At 36.3% G+C, this 14,355-nt stretch overlaps 3 protein-coding genes, 1 long non-coding RNA gene and 1 other non-coding gene across 5 annotated transcripts in view; 4 read left to right on the forward strand and 1 right to left on the reverse strand.

Annotated features, from left to right (window-relative positions):
• Positions 1-25: 25 nt before the first annotated feature.
• Positions 26-6,250, reverse strand: LOC111495307. The gene is made up of 6 exons (XM_023145290.1): positions 5,685-6,250; positions 4,801-4,901; positions 4,528-4,625; positions 3,527-3,798; positions 2,984-3,036; positions 26-450 (listed from the first exon to the last, which is right to left on the reverse strand). The coding sequence occupies exons 1-6, from the start codon at positions 6,070-6,072 to the stop codon at positions 427-429; spliced, it is 936 nt and encodes a 311-aa protein (XP_023001058.1). The 5' UTR covers positions 6,073-6,250; the 3' UTR covers positions 26-426.
• On the forward strand, positions 653-2,766 carry LOC111495329. Its single transcript, XR_002720297.1, has 2 exons — positions 653-2,170; positions 2,491-2,766. It is a non-coding gene; the product is annotated as an uncharacterized LOC111495329 (long non-coding RNA).
• Positions 6,251-6,597: 347 nt separating the features above from the next.
• LOC111495319 lies at positions 6,598-8,348 on the forward strand. The gene is made up of 2 exons (XM_023145300.1): positions 6,598-7,087; positions 7,330-8,348. Exon 2 carries the CDS (start codon positions 7,359-7,361, stop codon positions 8,190-8,192), a length of 834 nt encoding a protein of 277 aa, XP_023001068.1. The 5' UTR covers positions 6,598-7,087; positions 7,330-7,358; the 3' UTR covers positions 8,193-8,348.
• A 444-nt stretch (positions 8,349-8,792) lies between these two features.
• On the forward strand, positions 8,793-8,952 carry LOC111473323. Its single transcript, XR_002715639.1, has one exon. It is a non-coding gene; the product is annotated as a U1 spliceosomal RNA (small nuclear RNA).
• Positions 8,953-14,209: 5,257 nt separating this feature from the next.
• The window catches only part of LOC111469312 (dof zinc finger protein DOF5.4-like), a 1,776-nt gene continuing 1,630 nt past the window's right edge, over positions 14,210-14,355 (forward strand). Inside the window, exon 1 of the mRNA XM_023114544.1 lies at positions 14,210-14,330. The gene's annotated coding sequence lies outside the window, so the exon portion shown is untranslated. The remainder of the gene's footprint in view (positions 14,331-14,355) is intronic.

Genomic DNA, 14,355 nt, shown 5'->3' on the forward strand with positions numbered 1-14,355 from the left:
GAAAAAAAAAAAAAAAAAAAAAAAAAGGAACAAATAAATGAATTGAAACCCGGATCGAATCTGTCTAGACCTATCAGCCTAGAAATATTAACCAACTGTCAAGAGGGCTACAAGGAGGACCAAACTGATAATAGTTAAGAGTGCTCGGAGCTGTACAAAATGGAAAACAAGCAACCAAGATGCTCAGGCTTTGAAGTTTGAAGTATACAAGATTTTTGTACATAAAATAATACCTCCCTCAAAAGAATGACAATAAGATTACCATTTTTCTCCAGCACAGGTGCAGATGCAAGAGCTGCTCTAGTGGCGGGAGAAGACTTGGGTTTTATTGGATCATCATTCATCCCACTGAAACCCGCCACCAAGAACAGAACAGAGACAACTTCAACTCAAATGGATGGGAAGCAATGACGCAATATGTAACTCCTACAATTTGTCTTGCTCGCCATCCTGTAGGTTTAAGACAAATTTCATTACCAAATAGTAGGTGCGCAATAAAAAGAGAATATAATCAGATTTTGAATTCCAGCACCAGCAAAGTCCAATAGCACGTATATAGGATACCTTTTAAAGTGCTTATATATGACTATAAACATTTTAGTTTCAGAGAGTTTTACTAAAAAAAAAGTGACAATCAAAAAGTGGGGTGAGAAATGTTAATAGATAAAAAACACTAGTAAAGGAAGTATTTAAATAGTGTTTCACTTAGAACACTAAAAGGCAATCTTAACAGAAACTAAAAAAATTTAGGGCTATGCACCAAAGAATTCAGGTATTGCTGGGATATGGTGCTAAAAAAGAACGAAATGGGGTTGGTGGTGTTTTCAAGGAGCTTTTTGCATATGGTTGTCGTTGATTCTTGAAGAATATAACTATTTTTTCTAACACAGAACTTGTTTGGCATCTAGTGTAGTGATATGACTTGGCTTATTTGACATCAGCCGACCCCCACAGCCAGGAACATAGAAGAGGACTTCAAATGGATGAAAACAATGAACCAATATGAGGAAAACAAGTATACAGTAGTCTACAATTTGTCGTTCTCATTATCCTATGGTTTAAGACAAAATTCAATACCAAACAATGGGTAACATCTTTCCAGATTTTATCTTCCAGCACTGGCAAATTCCAGTAAGGCATGAAACTAAAGGAATTATATTTTTAGAAAAACTGTCTGAGCCAGTTTGTGTACCTCAACTATTCTCACGGAACCACCATCTAACCCTACCTCTACTAGACTTAGTTGTCAAAGTAACTCTATAATGTTATGTCCTAGGTAGGCGGCTACCATGAGTTGAACTTATTCACTTTAAACCTTTCAAGGTTGTTTTAAGAAAACTGTTATTGGTTGTTTTGAACTGTTTCTTGCAATAGGAACTAAAACAAACCTTCTAAGAGTTCTTGGGAGCAATTGAAAATCTTTCATCGCTGGGGGGTGGGGAGGGGTTTGATCGCGAACTCAGCAACATAATAACACCGAATTCATTAGACTTAAATGAAAATCTTGGGATGTCAAGTATCACAATTGCACTTGTCTGTCTTGCCCATGATTGCTTTCCCATTAAACCTTTTACATTGCTTTGAATGTATTTCATTCTAGTATAATTATTTAAGTTCCTTGTAATGTTGTTAACGTCTGCACCTACTAAAGACAATTTGTCTCCTAATATACTAGAGGGGGATACAACTAGTTGTCAAATTTTCCTACTTGAGTTGTATGCCATCGATGTTTATATTGACTCTTACGGCTAACGTATAACATCTACTCCTAAACAATGTTTTTCAAAACTATCTATAACCCCATATTCTAAAACCATTTTCTAGAGACTATGAGATAGTACCACCAGCAATCCAAGTTTGAGTTGGCCGAATTACTTAAGGGTGAGAGTAAGTATCGCACAATCGTTTCAGTCCTAAAACAGGTGCAGGTGGCGATAGGACAACTAGAAACCGTCGGCTTAGAGCAAAGAGAGTGCCAAGGAGGTGATTTAAGGGAGGGGACACTCAAGTTCGAGTGAAGAATTTTTGGAAAACTCAAGGAAAACCCCCTAGTCGTCAGCAACTGTTCGAGCTCGAATTTGTAACCTTTCCTTAGGTGTTCAAGTGTGTCGGTTGGGAGGTTTTTCGCCGAGGGAGGTCGAGGAACGAAGGGTTGCAAGCATCATCGGAGGTAAGGGTTTTCATGGTTTTTCATAAACTTTTGAAGCTCATATCTCCCTCAAATCTCGACCAAATCATGCGATTTCTGGCTTGTTGAACTTAGGGAGATGAGGACTACATATTCACATAAGGGGTCGAAATCAATCGACGTGAGTAGATCTAGGGTGTAACCTAGAAAGAGCCTATACTGGAGAATGAACCCCCAAAGGAGAATAAGACACTGAACGAATGAACTAAGATCAATAAAACTTAATAACGAACTAGAACTACCAACAAACTACTTACTAAGTACATTTTATATACTCATTCCTGCTACTTTAAAATTTTAAGATGAGGCATGAAGCAGCGGTCAAGACAGAGGCACACACGAGCTAGGGGCTATGAAGTTTTGGACTAGATCGGTGTCTTGTACTCCCTTTGATATGTTTCTCTTACGAACCCTTGATCTTTGTATGCAAAGATTTTTACGAATTTCCTATGCCAAGTTTTTTTTTTCTTTTTCCTGTGTGTGTCGTGGTTTGTTAGTCTGTAAGGTATTTTTGAACGATGTTGTATTAAACCTAAATTTTCTTTATGTGCATGCACGTTTAGAAGTTTTAAATTAAATGCGGATTTTCAAATATTCCATGTCAATAGGTAATGGTCAACAGCTTGGATCCCTCAAAAAGCGGGTTGTTACATAAAACAAAGACTACCATTTCATGAGTTCTAAAAGGACACAATCATTTCACGAGTCCCAAAGAAGTGCAATTGTGGCACCAAACACAACAGATTAGTCAAACGTGAAAGTGGGGAAGGAAAGCAAATGATAGGTTCTACTTACCGAACTGTCAACCATCTTGTCAAAGTCATCATCAAAGTCCTCATCTCCATCATCTGAAAAACCAGGAAGAAGATCAGTGGCACCAACTTCAAATGAAAAAATGAAATCAACAGTAATAATGGACAAGCAATTATATAAATAGACTGTGCATATGCAATGCTCATTGCCAATAATTGCAGCAAATAATGTTTAAAACCATGGAAGTGACAAATGGTGGGCACTCCGTCAAATCACTTGTTTTCAAGCAAAAGAATCACATGTCTAGAGTGTCTTCCTTTTAGACAAAGAAGTGAGCAAAATTGTGTTCTGCCTCGTAAAAAGGTTCAGTAGGACTCAAAAAGATATATGCCAATTGCGAATACAGCCCCTTGACAACAACAATTTGTCAAAGATCATGTATTATAGAGTTATCATCAACAATTTTGAATTCACAGTCAATAACTTCAAAGGAACAGATCTTTGTTAAGAGATTTTCTAGACGTGTGTTTTATTTTTCAGAAAACATCAATACAGATCAGATAAAAATAAATTATGGCACCATACCTAGAACTTCATCGCTGTCTCCAAGATCCCCAAGAAGAAATACATCCAAGTCTTGATCACTTGATGAGGTTAGAGCATTTTTCTTCTCTTGACCACTTGACGAGGAGGTTGAAGCAATTTTCTTCTCCTGATCACTTGATGAGGAGGCTGGAGCAACTTTCTTCTCCTCTTGAGATGTAGATGTTATTTCAGTTTTAACAGGTTCCATCTTTCCATCTTCAGCTTGCTTAGCTGATGTCAGTATGGCATCCTCCATGTACTTTTTCTCATAGCTGGACAAGTAAGAGAACAAAGACCAAGAAATATTTGACATTTTGTTAATGAAATTCTTGAAGAAAATTAAGGACTGAAGATCAGGACACGAAAAAAGAGTTGACAAATTGGTAAACATGTTCTTTTATGATCAACTGAGTCATTAATGAATTCAGGAAAGGAAAAAAGATCGGGGAAAACAAGAAATATTCATAGAAACACTCATGTAGAAAGTTTTTCTGCAGTTGTGTTCAGTAAAATATTACACATAAAATTCACTAGAGAAGGAAACGTTTGAGATTTGAGACTAGTAAAAAGATAGAAGCTGCTATTCTGATGATCATTATTTGCTTTATAAGAAATAATGTCTCAGCGCAAGCATTCTCTGAGTTTGCTTCCTTGGCCCACTAGCAATAGGTAACTTATTAAATGCACTTTAGCCTTGTTAAAGTATTCGCCTTCTTTTTTAAATACACTAGTCGCTTGGGATTTTGGGCCTCCATTGTCCATTCTAGAAAAAGAAGTAACTATTTGCACTCAAAATTCAAAGTTTAAGGTCTTCAATCCAATAACTTTTGTTCTTAAGGTCTTAACACACACATAGCTTTTTTTGCGTTTCCCACTCTTAGTTATGCCTTATTACAGTTCACAAGCAATACAAATCTAGACGCTGTGATGATTTAGCAATCAGAATTCAAAGTTTAAAGCCAGAGTGAAGGCTCGAACTAGCCCCAAAACTTAAAACTTACGGTGCTATGTGCCTGTTCACCAACATAAAGTAAATCCTCCAGAATTTTCTCTCTTTCATGATGCGTGGACACAATTCATAACGTAACTTAGAAATTTCCTGCCACACATGAAATCAAAATGAAGGTTAAAAGCATATACATCGTAATAATGCATGTTTTCAAGGAAGTACGGAAAATATAAATTCATGGCATGCACAATAGAATGCCAAAATACAATGAACTGAAAAAATCTACGTTCATCTTCAAGGTTGCCAAGTTTATTAATAATAGTACCTTGACAGTTGAAAGAACAAGACTTGCATGCTTCGCCTGCCACTCAGTTAGATCCTGACTAATATTTGAGACTGTGGGGACACTGGACATTTGTGAATCATCTACGCAAAGGGAAATTAACAAGTTTTAAAAATAAAGTATTGGTGGGAGAGAAACAAATAAACATGTAATATTTATCACCGTTAAAAAGATGCTAACATCTCAAGAGATTTATTGGCATTAGAGGTTAAGATTAAACAGTGCAAAGGGTTTTTTTATTAGGTGCATATAATTTCAGAAACAAGAGATTTTAATGGGTTTGGAGTTGCCAAGATCTGAGGGAAGGATATCAAATTTCTCTAGCCAAATTTCTTCAAGCCCAACCTCAAATGGTCATGTAAGTGGACAAATAGGAATTTAATTTGTTTCACACTTTAAAGCATATTGGCTTAAATAAGGCTGTAGACTTCACTAATGGACCGTTTTCCCGCTCTATTCAAATGGAATGGTCATTCCCTCGTTGTCCTCAAATAATTGCAATGGTACTGAGCTAAAGCTCCAAATTAAACCTGTTAAATACGCTTCAACTTATTACACTGCAGATATTCCAGAGCATGGCACCGGCATTTAATTCTGATATTGGGGAATGAATGATTTGGGATGGTTTCTGCCAATTAAGGTAGTTCTTCAAATTCAATGTCCCCCTCTATATTGAGATTCAACCTTCGATAATTCGTCAGCTAAGTTAAGCTTAATAGTCTTCACTTTTAAACTTAAGTTCTTGATAATTCCGGTCTACATTTATTTTTTCTCCCCCTGTTTATCGCCATTCCGTCCCCCCCCTTCCTTAATCTTTCAAGCAACCAGCCAAAATGACAGAGAATTCAAGAAAATGAATCAATTACCTTCGAGTGGGAAATCTCGAAATGTACTCATAGTGATCCCTTTGACGAAGTCCCTCAGCTCTTCGTTTATTCCAAACCGCTGCAAATCCTCCTCCCGCGTCTCTTCATCATAAGCGTTCTCCTCCAGCGCGCCAGACGGCGAAGACCCTTCGACCAAGTGCTTGATAAGATCAGCTCGTTTAACAGCTTCCGCTTTAATTTGTTCAGCTCGCTTGGAGGCTTCGTTAGCAAATTCCTTGGAGCGTTTAGCAGTCTCGGAAACGATATCGGACAGTCTAGAGGATCCGATCGTGAGCTCTTGGGAACGCCTTGCAGCTTCCAGAGTCAGCTCCTGTGAGCGCTTCGCTGTTTCCTCAGCAAAACTTCGAGCTTTGTTCCAAAAATCCATGGCGGAACCTAAACGTTGAATCTCACTACGCGCGCTCTCTACTTCTTAGTTTTGGTCGCGCGTCGACGGGATGTGATAATAGAGGAGAAGATGGACAAAATCCGGTGAGGGAAGCCCGCACGTTTTCACGCTGGACTGCATTCTCGGCCTTGCTCCACGTGTGATCGACGAATGGGCAAATCCAATATTTTTTAAGTTTAATTTTTTTAAAAAAAATATAAATTAAATCCAATATAATTTTATATATATATTAAATCTATATTTTAAAAAACATTATTTCTATAGTTGAAATAAAATTAAATTCAGTCCCTAATAATTTTAAAATTTATAATTACGTACATTATTTGGTACAAGTCTAATTTCTACCCTTCTATAAATTTCTGATTAATAATTTTTTTAAATATATATTTTTAATTTATTTTTTAAAATAAGTTTATGGGGTTTTTTTTTTTTTTTTTTTTTTTTTTAAAAAAAAAAAAAAAATTGTTCCTCGTTCTTATCCATTGGGAGCTTCACGAAGCTTCCACGACAATCCCCTTCTTCTTCGTCTTTCCATTCCCACAGTTTCCTTTCCACCTACGAACCGTATCATCTATCCATTCACAGCGCAGCACGCCAATTTTCATCCACGCGGCACCATAAAAGCCACCAACTCACCCACCTCTCCTGTACACCACAATCTACCCAATTCATTCCCTTGGACCCAATTGAAAGTTTTCGACTTCAAGTGTCTTCGTCAACCTTTTCCCCTTTTCCAAATCTCGAATCCGTCTTATAAACCAGTGGGAAGAACAAAAGTAGCGAAATCCACTTCTTAATTGGAAGTTTTTCCTTTTTTTCTCATCGATTTCTCACTTTTTTTGCTTGCCTTTGGATCGAATGCGTACAAGTTGCCGCACAGCGACAGTTTTCAACGAGTTTTTCTATTGGTGGATAGAAATCCAGCATCCTCGCTGTTGGTTTTGAAGAAACAGTCAAATTTTCACTTTGTGGTCGAAGTTCTTGGCTATTCGAGGTTCGATTCTTCCTTTCTTTCCCTCTAGATTATAACTTTTTATGCGATTTTCGTTTCTCATCGGATTGCGATTTTACTGCCAATGTTTCGTCTGATTCTGTTTCTTGGTGTAAATTACTCATTTCGCGACGCTGAGATTTCGTTTTTTGTGTTTCTTTTGCGTATTGATTGATATCTCTGAAGCTAATGTAGTGTGAATTGAATTGGAGCTGAGATTCAATTTCTATTGCTTTTTGAATTAGGGTTCTTGTGTTCTCTGGTTTCTGGAATCATGTTGGTTATGAATGTGATGAACTCGAAGAGACAGAGGCGTCCAAATGTTAGGCTTGGGGAAATTGGGGACATATCTGCAGCTTGGGCCTGTGGGTTTTCTCATAGCAATAGGGGAAAGTTAGCTCATAAGGAGTGGAATAGTGATTTGGACCAAACTATGGGTTATGAAGATCATAACCCCATTGTTTTTGGAGATTTGAATCCATTATCTCCCAAGCTCACAATCTCCCCACAAACTTCAACAGAGTTGCAGCACAATGAAGAGGACACCAATAACCCCAAATCTTCTGAATTGGTTTTGGAATGTCCCATGAAGTTTAGTGATGTGACTAGGAAGTGTAGAGATATGAAGCGTCGGGGGCGTAGCAAGAACAGCTACGCCATTCTCGGTGGTAGTTGGAGCTCGAAACATAGCTCCGATGACTTCTCGATGGATGAGAAGGAATGTGAGGGGACAGGTAATTCTGCTAATGGTTTTGGTGACTCCTCTGATCATCAAACACCAACGACTAGCAAAGAGTACGGTATTGACCAACCGTCGATGCATCGAGAGCTTAAGTCAAACAACAATGCGCAATTTACCAGTGAGAAAGCTCGGGCGCAAGAAAGAATGAGATTAGAAGATGAGAATACAAATGCTGTTAGTAGATGGTTAGAGGAGGTTGGATTTGGGAAGTATGCTGGTGTGTTCGAGATGCACGAGGTAGACGAGGAGGCTTTGCCGCTGCTGACCATTGAAGATCTCAAAGAGATCGGCGTATTGTCTGTCGGGTCTCGAAGGAAACTGTACAATGCAATCCAACGGTTAAGAGGAGAGGAAGAAGGTGTTTGAAAGTTTAGGAAGCTAAATGTGCAGAGAAAAAGACGTACATATACCTCCAACATCTGTTGTGTTGATTACATTACATGCGTGAATGCCAGAACTTCCTCTTGGCTGTAATTTTGATGGCTTCATTTTCAATAAAAATGTGTTTTTATCGGCAAGAAACTAATGTTGTTCATTTTAGTTTTGCTACTTATTTAAACGAGATGCACACCGCTACCCATTGTTCTTTTTGAATTTTTTCCTTTCGGGTTTTCCTAGGATATGTTTTAGTTTTCATCTCCGATCGACCAACATGGGATCTCAATGTTCTAACATGTCAAGTTAGTTTGAACATTTTAACCAGTTTGGGATATTCGTGAGTGTTTAGGTTAGTTTATACGTGTCTTGACTAATCTCACGAGACGAATATTTGATCTTGGCTTTGTTGTATTTGATTCAAATAGATGAATAATATAGCTATAAAGTTAGATTGAAAATATTTAGTTTTAGAAAGAAATTGTAAAAGTTCCACACCGAAGAAAGCGCAGTAGAGTCCCACATCGGAAGAGTGTGGAAGAAAGCGTAGCAGTGGGACTATAAAAGAGAAGGAAGTGGTTCCTGAAAGACATACTTACCTGGACGGGGTCAATGGGCGATCAGTAAGGTCCATGTCCTAGGTTGGTGACCTCCATTGCACTTGGGAGGGGTGCCACCCCAAGGTCTGCCCAAGAGGCAGAGCCTACGTCATAATTTGTGGCAGTGGGGGCCTGCGTGCGCGCGGCCCTTGCCTAATTTTGCACTCCAATCTTTAGTCTCGCGGCCCAAAAGGGTTTTTCTCCATTCATTTAATATATTCTACTAATTTCAAAATATGGGAATTGAATTATTCAAATAGAAAGAAAAAAAAATTTGGTAATTGAAATTGAGATGCAAGGAAGATTTAAATAAATTGTAATAAAATGGAAAAGCGGAAAATGGATAAATATTTGGGTTAATATCTAAAACAGAAAAATATCTAAAATTATTGTTCAAATTTGGATTAAATTCATTGCAAGCTGACCCGACGGCGACGTTTTGAATGCCGTCCAAATGACGCACCTGCCGTCCTTTCCAATTCCCTATTTAATTATTCTTTTGACCTTCGGTCTAAATTTCTAATTTATTCCCCCTTTTAAACTAAAATACTAATATGTAAATTTATTATTTTGGGTTTGCGTTTCAGAGATGAATCTAAAATTATTCAAATATTTATAATAATTTTCAGGAAACAAAATATACAATTTAAACACATTTTTTTAATTTATTAAAGAAAAAAACAAACTTTTATTAATAATGGGTTATTATCAAGTACTTTTACAAACCTGCTTTTGGGCAAAATTACTTGAACAAGGGTTGGCCTAGTTTGGAAGACGTTGACCCATGAAATGTTGGAAAATACAAAATCATAATTAATTTTCTTCTTCTAATAATAATAATAATATATTTATAGGAATTTTGGGGTGGGCCCAACTAGACTGAAATGTCAACGTCCCCATTCCAACCGACTGGGCCTGAGAGGGGGCTGAGCCCATAGTTGGTGGTGGCTTAGGACAGCGACGCCCATTACAACTCCACAACACAACCAATCCTCTCCCTTCCAAACCCATATCTTTTTCCCAATCTTCTTGATTGTGATATCTCCCACATTTTCCTCCTCTCTTCCTCTTCTTCTTCTTCTTCTTCTTTTTTATTTTTTTAATTTAATGAATAAATAAATATTACGCACCGGCCTATGACCCGTAAGACAAAGCACATGCACCCAACTACTCGAGCCATATTCTAGAAGACAACGTATTTCTCGTCATTGTACATTTCGTCATGACCTAGAGTTCTTTGGTGAGCTTCCATGACTCGTGAAGTTGAATTTAATCTCTTAGTAGCATTATTTTCAACTTCTTAATATAAATTGTTTTGGCCCGTTACGCATCGCTATCAGTCTCATAGTTTTAAACACGTCTTGCAATGAGAGATTTCGAAACTCTTATAAGAAATATTTTGTTTCTCTCTCCAACTAAAGGGAGATCTCACATTTGTAGTAATTCAAATCTACCACAAGTAGATATTGTACGCTTTGGCTTATTACGTATTGTATTGTTGTCAGGCTCCCGATTTCAAAACGCGTCTTCTAGGGAGAGGTTTCCACACTTCTATAAGAAATGTTTCGTTTCTTGTTGCTCTCCCCAACCAATGTGGGATCTCACGTTTATAGCAGCCCAAGCCCATCGCTAACGTTTCTTGTTGCTCTCCCCAACCAATGTGAGATCTCAATTCGTAGCAGCCTATATTGTTTGCTTTAGCCCATTACGTATGATCATCAGACTCATTGTTTTAAACGCATATTCTAGGAAGACGTTTCCACACCCTTGTAGAAATATTTCATTTCTCCCTCCAACAGACATGGACTCTCACACTTGTACTAGCTCAAGCACTATCTGTTAGCCTATTATGTATCTTCTAGGGAGAGGTCTCCACACTCTTATAAAAAATGTTTGGTTTCCCTCTCCAACCGAAATAGGATCTCACATAATATTTAACTTTATAATATCATTTAAATATTAATACCAAATAAAATATATTTTCTTTAACACAAATTTATAAAACAAATTCTTATAGTGAGGGTAGGGGCTAATTAGGAAGAGAGGGAATTAGGGTTTGAAATGTGTAGAGAGAGAAAGAGAGCATAAACCTAATATTGGACCCCATCTGCATGTGAACAATCTCTATGTCATTTCCTTTCAATTCCCTCTTCCTTTTCTTTTCACACTACCTATTCCCCGAACGCTAAAAATATCATTTTAGTCCTTATATTCCGAAACTCGTAATATTTTAACTTATTTATTTTTAAATACAGAATTTATAAATAAATTTAGTTTAGGTTCGATTCATTATTTCAAAAAATAATTTAATTTAGGTTGTGGTCGAAGTATTTAAATACAAAATTTGTAATTAATTAGTTAGAATGAAATGTAATGATGTTGGTGATTAGCATTTAATTAACTCATTTACTAACCGATTATCCATGCAATTCTTAATTATATGGAACGATGTTTTAAAATTATCTTAATATTAGTTAATAATTAATATAAATTATGAATTTTGCAGAATTTTTATAGGGAAAATAATTTGGAAATCAGTTGGAGAATATAAATTATAGGCACACGTGGGGCAACGTCAGCAGTATATCCTGATGATAAAGACCTCCCAGAATGGATTTTTCTAATGTCACCGTCACCCACCAGGACAGCCCCACCCGGACGGTTGGATTTTACCCTCTCTTCCAATTTATGTTTTGGCTGTGAATCACAGCCCTGTTTTTTCACCTTCACTGTCCTACATTTTTTTAATTTGAAATCATGGAACAATACAGTTTCATGGCCTAAATGTAAACCTAATTAAAAACTATATAATTCATTTACCAGTAATATGGTTGGTTCTTATAAAACTGTGGAAATTTCTCCCTAAAAGACACGTTTTAAAACTGCGAGGTTGACACTGATACGTAATGAGTCAAAGTAGACAATATTTACTGGTGGTGGTGGTCTTAGAGTGTTACTAACGGCATCAGAGCCAAATATTGGAAGGTGTACTAGCGAGAACGCTGGGTCAAATGGGATGAATTGTGAGAGTGGCTAGGGAGGGGAACAAACCTCTCCCTAAAAGATGAGTTTTAAAAATGTGAGAAAGACGACAATATATAAGAGGCCAAAATTGACAAGATTTGTAAGCGGGAAGCTTTTAATGTTACACTAGCGAGATGAAGGAACCTATCACTTCAAGAGCGTTTTCGATATCTAGAGGCTAGCTATCTGCTCTTCGATTGGATGGTAAAGGTCGGAGAAATACATTTTTTAATGGGGGTATAATCACATTTTTTTAATTGGGTATAATAAAACAAATTAATTTATTTAAAATTATAAATAAAAAAAACATAGGGCCATAAGCTTGAAGACATTTTGGTGTGAGGGAAGGAGGAATGAAAGACATATTTTCTGCGTGCAGGTGCAGTGGGCCCCATTCCTCTTGCCTTCCATTGAATTTAATTTATAACAATTTTATAACTTTAAATTGGTAAATAATTAATTTTAATTTAAGGTTAAACAAATATATTCGAAGCAATTTTGAAATCAAATTTAAAAAAATTATATAATTCTATTTAAATTAAAATTAATACGACGTCGTAATAAATTATTTGAAAAAAAAGGTCACTGTGAAGGCTAAATTTATCAACATATAAACAAGCTGGTGAAGGTGATATAATAGAATCCAAGTGGAGAAATGATGAATGTGAAGTGTAGTTTAATAATTACATTTATTGTCCAAAATGAAGAGTGGATTCCATTATGGATCATTTTTTAATAAATAAATTAAATAAAATAAAATAAGGTTCCAATTACCTGTAGAGCACTAGGGTTTATGTCACCACCAATCAAAATTAAACACATATTTCTTATTATTTTACTATTTTACGTGTCTTCTACCAAAATTTAGGTGCACTTTATTGGTATGTACAACAAGTATCGATTATTTTAAACATTTTTTAAACTAAATTTTATATTTTCGATATTAATTTTAGTTTATTCACGTATATTTTGTTATTGGAGTGTTATAATATATATAACGAAAAAATGATTTAAATTATTTTATAAAAAATATTATAATTTACACTATGTTCAAATGTGTGGAATAAAGAAATGAAATTATTTAAGAATATGGTGCGATTTGATGCAAAACACATGGAAAGTTATTATGGAGATTTAAGGATTTGTGAATCATATAATAAGAAGGATAAAATAATGATGAATTTGGTGGATAATTATAATTTAAGTAGTTAGGCTAAAAGGTATTTGAGATAATGGTGGGCGCATTAATTACATATATTTTAACTTCGAGGGAGGAAGGTGACGGATCGTGGGTGCACTAATCACTATCACTAATTGGGTTCATTAAATTAATTATCCTAATCTATGTACGTTCTTATTCACCGTACATCGTATTAGAATGATATTTAGTCACACGTATTAATTAAAAAATTTGAAATATTGGTCTAAACCCACCACTTGTATATATTGATAAATGTTTCGTTCTCCTCTCAAATCGACTGGATCTTACACTCCACTTCCTTGGAGCATGCTAAGAGTGACTGGTTCTGATACCATTTGTAATAATCAAAGCCCACAAGACATTGTCCATTTTGTGCTTCCCTTCGAGCTTACTCTCTAAGTTAAAAACTCGTTTTTTAGGGAGAGATTTCTACCTCCTTGTAACGATAAATTCAAAACTTCTTATAACCAACACGAGTGTTCGAAACTAGTTTGGTTGTTTTTTATCAATCCAAATAATAGAGTTAGTTACCCTACCTTCGATTCTATGCTCGAACTCATCAATAAATAGACGTGGGAGAAACACCACCGTCACTTATTTTACGAAGCAATATATCAAAATCCAATCGTGCATTCAAACATCAATCAATCGAATGTATAAAGTAACTATCAAAATCAAATGAGACTCGAAGGGACATAGGAATCATCGTTAGCCATTAGTTCGGGACTTTATTTAAAAAATAGATGAACTCTACAATGCGGAGAAGTAGTCTAGTTTTATGCATACTAAAAAAATATTTAATGATGTTATGATGTATGGAATGTTGATTACTATTGATGCTGATAATACTGATAAGGTTCCGCTCGCACAATAATACTGTACACACGGAATTACACAAGCATTTTATAATCACCCAATCAGTAGCTGAAACGTGGCAATGCCTGATCCATTTAAGCTCAAGCCTTGCAGATAAATTAGTATGGCCGACAAGTCGACAAGCAGATTGTGTGGTCGAAAAGGACCTACTGCTGTCATCCGTCCACGTGTCGGCCATCCACCACATCAACTCTCCCCGACCGTACGGTCCTCCCTTATTCAACTTGGCCTCTGCATTTTCCCCATTTTACCCCTGAAATGCCTCAAATTTACGAAAAAAACATTAGACATTTGAAGCTGCGCAGGGGATATTTGTCAGTGTTTAGAAGCTGAGATTCAGAGACTCAGCTCCGTTATATCACACACTTCCCCAAATTTCTTTATCATCATAAGCCCATCAAACACTCCCACCCAAAAAAAAAAAAAAAAAAAGAAAAAGAAAGAAATTAATTTA

Source organism: Cucurbita maxima, unplaced genomic scaffold (assembly GCF_002738345.1).
Source record: "Cucurbita maxima cultivar Rimu unplaced genomic scaffold, Cmax_1.0 Cma_Scf00002, whole genome shotgun sequence".
Lineage (NCBI taxonomy): Eukaryota > Viridiplantae > Streptophyta > Magnoliopsida > Cucurbitales > Cucurbitaceae > Cucurbita > Cucurbita maxima.

Bases quoted from the DNA above. Each gene is read 5' to 3' on its own strand.
- LOC111495307 (XM_023145290.1), bottom strand. From the start codon at position 6,072: ATGGATTTTTGGAACAAAGCTCGAAGTTTTGCTGAGGAAACAGCGAAG. The intron at 4,902-5,684 runs GTAATTGATTCA...CCCTTTGCGTAG, and splicing joins TCGAGATTTCCCACTCGAAG to ATGATTCACAAATGTCCAGT. The intron at 3,799-4,527 runs GTAAGTTTTAAG...TTACTTGTCCAG, and splicing joins GTGAACAGGCACATAGCACC to CTATGAGAAAAAGTACATGG.
- LOC111495319 (XM_023145300.1), top strand. From the start codon at position 7,359: ATGTTGGTTATGAATGTGATGAACTCGAAGAGACAGAGGCGTCCAAAT.